General features: G+C 35.5%; 1 protein-coding gene across 1 annotated transcript; it reads right to left on the bottom strand.

The window, feature by feature from the left end:
• Positions 1-530: 530 nt before the first annotated feature.
• Positions 531-3,256, bottom strand: LOC307130614 (chymotrypsin-like protease CTRL-1). Its single transcript, XM_079823685.1, has 7 exons — positions 3,184-3,256; positions 2,954-3,054; positions 2,784-2,863; positions 2,606-2,687; positions 1,238-1,418; positions 947-1,077; positions 531-857 (listed from the first exon to the last, which is right to left on the bottom strand). Exons 1-7 carry the CDS (start codon positions 3,227-3,229, stop codon positions 696-698), a joined length of 783 nt encoding a protein of 260 aa, XP_079679811.1. The 5' UTR covers positions 3,230-3,256; the 3' UTR covers positions 531-695.
• Between the last annotated feature and the right edge of the window lie 731 nt (positions 3,257-3,987).

The raw sequence follows: 3,987 nt of genomic DNA on the forward strand, positions 1-3,987 counted from the left end.
ACTTTACATGCCTCTAGGTAAAAAAAAAGCACTTTAATTTTCTCATAATGTACTGTTATCATTCCTCTGTCGTTTCCCCCTGTTTTGTGTGTTAGGAATGTGTAAAGGTGTTTAGGGTGCCATCTGCCGAGAGCAGGGCTGCCATGTAAAAATAGTCTTGCGAAGTATTCACATAAACACAATCAGATATGTCCTAAGTGAACAATGATGTATATAAATGACTGGATTGCTCATTGCATTCTAAACTGCCAGCAGGGGGTGATTTTTATTCCATTCTTGCATTTCTTTAATGGCCTAAGATGGCCAGACTCTGAAGTATTGTGCTGCACACACACACACACACACACACACACACACACACACACACACACACACACACACACACACACACACACACACACACACACACACACACACACAGTAAGCTTGTGTGCGTCCCTTTAAATAATGAAGTATGCGTTGGAATAACACGATTCATGATTTAGGTTCAGATCATTAATTACACTCTGCAACACTCTTCATTTTATTTTACTCATCTCATTTATTGACACATTTTCATTATTTGTATAGCTGAAACAAGAAAACAGTGTGAAGTCACAGACAGGTAATCGGAAGTCCAGACTGACCCAAGACCCAAATTTAAACAAAAAAGAAGAAATATTCAGTAACATTCAAGAAATATTCAGACTGCTGCTCTAGTTGGAAGCAATAGTCGTGTCAATCCAGGAGCGCTGTGGGGAGATGCGGGCGTAGACTACTGGGAAACGGGTGTCACAATTGCTGATGCCCCAGGACACAGACCCCACCAGAGTCCAGACCCCTGAACTCTCACACACCAGAGGACCACCAGAATCACCCTGTGGGAAAAACACACAGACACATTTGAGACTGAAACAGCAGCAACATTGATATGGTAATATTTATATCTTGATCTGTCTTCACATACCATGCAAGATGAGGATCCAGAGGCTCCAGCACAGATCATGGAATTAGTGATTGAGTTCTGACCCCAGATCAGTCTGCACACACCAGTACTGATGATGGGCAGACCTGTTTGCTGCAGGATCAGAGGACTCACTAAACAAAAAGAAAAGAAAAGAGAGAAGAAACCATCAGACAGGCTATTATTAAAATATAATCAACAAATGTTATTGGAACTTTAAAAGGAATTATTGGATCAGTGAAATAAATATACATGTTCTTGTAACATTATACATCAAAATTACAGGTGACTTACTTGTGAAGGAAGTTGCGCCCCATCCAGTGGTGAAGCAGCGGGTTCCAGGCAGGACGTTGATGGTTGATGGAGGCAGACACACAGGAGAGATACGAGGAGTGAAGCTAACTGGAGACGCAAGTTTCAGCAACGCAATGTCATTGTTGGCAGTCGAGCTGCTGAAGAGCGGATGGTTGATGACCTGCACAGACAGAAAAAGATGGACGGTTACTAGTGGAAACTAAGATATCAGCATTTTCGTATGCCCTATTTTTATATATATATATATATATATATATATATATATATATATATATATATATATATATATATATATATATATATATATATATATATATATATATATATATATATATATATATATATATAGTTAGGATGTTAATTGTCTACATTCTACAAAAAAAGAGGCAACTCTTATGAGTACGATAGCATACAGTATAGATGACAATCTTTGATTAGAAAGAGACGTGCACACCGATATTGTTTTACCAATTTTTACACTTTTCAGCTTAACTGAGCATTTCCAATTTTTTTTATATGTATTGGGTTCACCAATTCAAAAACACAATTGTTTAAGTGTTTTAATAAAATAATTTAATCACAATTGAGAAATACAGTATGTTAGTCAGATAAAGTCCAAAACAAAGATTCAAATAAATTTGCAAACTTTTAGATCACACCTTTGCATAAATTACAAGAGATAATAAAATATTTGAAATATTTATAAATTAATACTTAAATAAAATTATAAGGAATATTATGTTTTACTGTATATTGTAATGATAACTTGGTTATTATTGCATTTAAAAGAACGGAGTAAAAAATAAAAATAAAAATGACATCTATCAGTTATTGGATGCTTAAGAACATAATCATAAATAATCATAAAAAGTTCTGGACCCACTTTATATTAGGTGGCCTTTATTACTATGTACTAACATTTAAATTAATAATTTGAAACAATGCACTTATTGTGTACATACATATTTTTACATTGTTCTTACATTTTAAAAAACACCTGCATGTAATTACATCTGTAATTAATTTCTGTAATTACATTTATAATTCCACTGTTGACCCTTCCCTTACACCCTAACCCTACCCTTACCCTTAAATATCACCACACCTGTCCCAAACTTCACCCGTATCCCACCTCAATATCAGCAAAAGTGTTTTACAAAACAATATGAACACAATAAATACATTTTACTTATTTTTTGATGTAAGTACATAGTAGTTAAGGCCACCTAATATAAAGCTGGACCAAAATTATTTATGTAAACGGTATTGGTCATAAAAAAGCCAAATCAACTGGTCTCTTTTTAAAAATGTAATCTCTGTTCCAGTAAGATAATTAAATATCATTACCCTAGAAACTAGTCTGATCTGGATGGGTTCAACATTGGAGCCACGATCATGTTCTCCAAGAATGACACGGTGATAGCCGACCCTAAAAAGAGAGAGGTAAAGACAGAAATAACTGTAAAAAGAAAAGCATCTATTAAGCACTATTGTATGTGATGTTTGTCAGATTGAAGACTCTTACACAACACCGCAATAAGCAGAAGTGAGAACCCAGTTCTGGTTGATCAGTGATCCACCGCAGATGTGGAATCCATTGGGAAGCTGTTTCAGAGGTAAAAGCATTGAAAACATGACATACTTTTTGAACAAATCAGGGCAATGCATGATAAAAGCCGGCCAATACACAGTTACCTGGATAGAGACCTGCCAGGGCCAAGAACCAGAGATGGCATTCTGTCCGTTCACAATCTTGCTGCCAATCGTCTGTGGCTTAATCGCAGGCACTCCACAACCTGTTGATAAAGAACAGAAGTTCATGACACAAGAATGAAGTGCTTTATTTAAGTTTTGCATTTTGTATGTATGTATGTATGTATGTATGTATGTATATATATATATAAACTTCTAAAGAAGACACTTACCCAGAGCAGAGGCCACCAGGGCAAGGCAGGTGATGGTGAAGATCATGATGTAGATGAGTTTGTGATGTCTCACTGTTGTACCTGTAGGTGCTCTCTCTTGCTTTTATATCATTTACAGCATCTGTTAAAAGTGGGACGTGATCGAGGTCCATCCCAGCAGCTCCAATGAGCTCATAGCTGGGAAATGTTGAGATGTGTTATCGCTATAGAGACATTCTGCATCTCCATTGTTCAGAGAGTCTTATGTGCAAAGAGGATAAATTCTTTATGACTTCTGTCTATTTCCTTGACAGGAATCATGGTTCCACCTCTGTCATTGTATGTTGTTTATTGTTTTGGGTGGGAAGATTTTGTTGTTGGTTTTGTGAAATTTCATTCATTATCATGCAAAGGGTTTCCAAAATGAAGTTCTTAAAGTGTTTCAGCAATACTTGCAGTAAATGAGCTGCTTTCCCATTAAATCTGTGATGTTAACTAATACAATATAATCCCATATCTGCAAAAGTGTGATGGGTTTTGGTCAGTTTTATAAGATTTCAAATGTTTAAAAATCAGGTAACACTTTATTTAGATTTAGATCCATTTTACACATTCTACTAACTAAGTGACTTTGCAGCTACTTGACAACTACCAGTCATTAGAGTATTATAGACTGCTTAGTCTGCTTAAAGGGATTGTTCACACAAAAATTAAAATTATTTCATCATTTACTCATCAAACATTTTCTTTGTTCTGTTGAACACAAAATAAGTTATTTTAAAGAATGTTGATAATCAAAGTTGATGGTAGCCTTTGACTTCCAAC

This window comes from Gobio gobio, assembly GCF_949357685.1.
Source record: "Gobio gobio genome assembly, chromosome: 8".
NCBI classification, from domain to species: Eukaryota; Metazoa; Chordata; class Actinopteri; order Cypriniformes; family Gobionidae; genus Gobio; species Gobio gobio.

Coding starts and splice junctions, on each gene's coding strand:
- LOC307130614 (XM_079823685.1), bottom strand. CDS start 3,229: ATGATCTTCACCATCACCTGCCTTGCCCTGGTGGCCTCTGCTCTGG. Junction 1,078..1,237: donor GGGCGCAACTTCCTTCACAA/GTAAGTCACCTG, acceptor CTTTTTGTTTAG/TGAGTCCTCTGATCCTGCAG. Junction 858..946: donor CTGGATCCTCATCTTGCATG/GTATGTGAAGAC, acceptor TTTTTCCCACAG/GGTGATTCTGGTGGTCCTCT.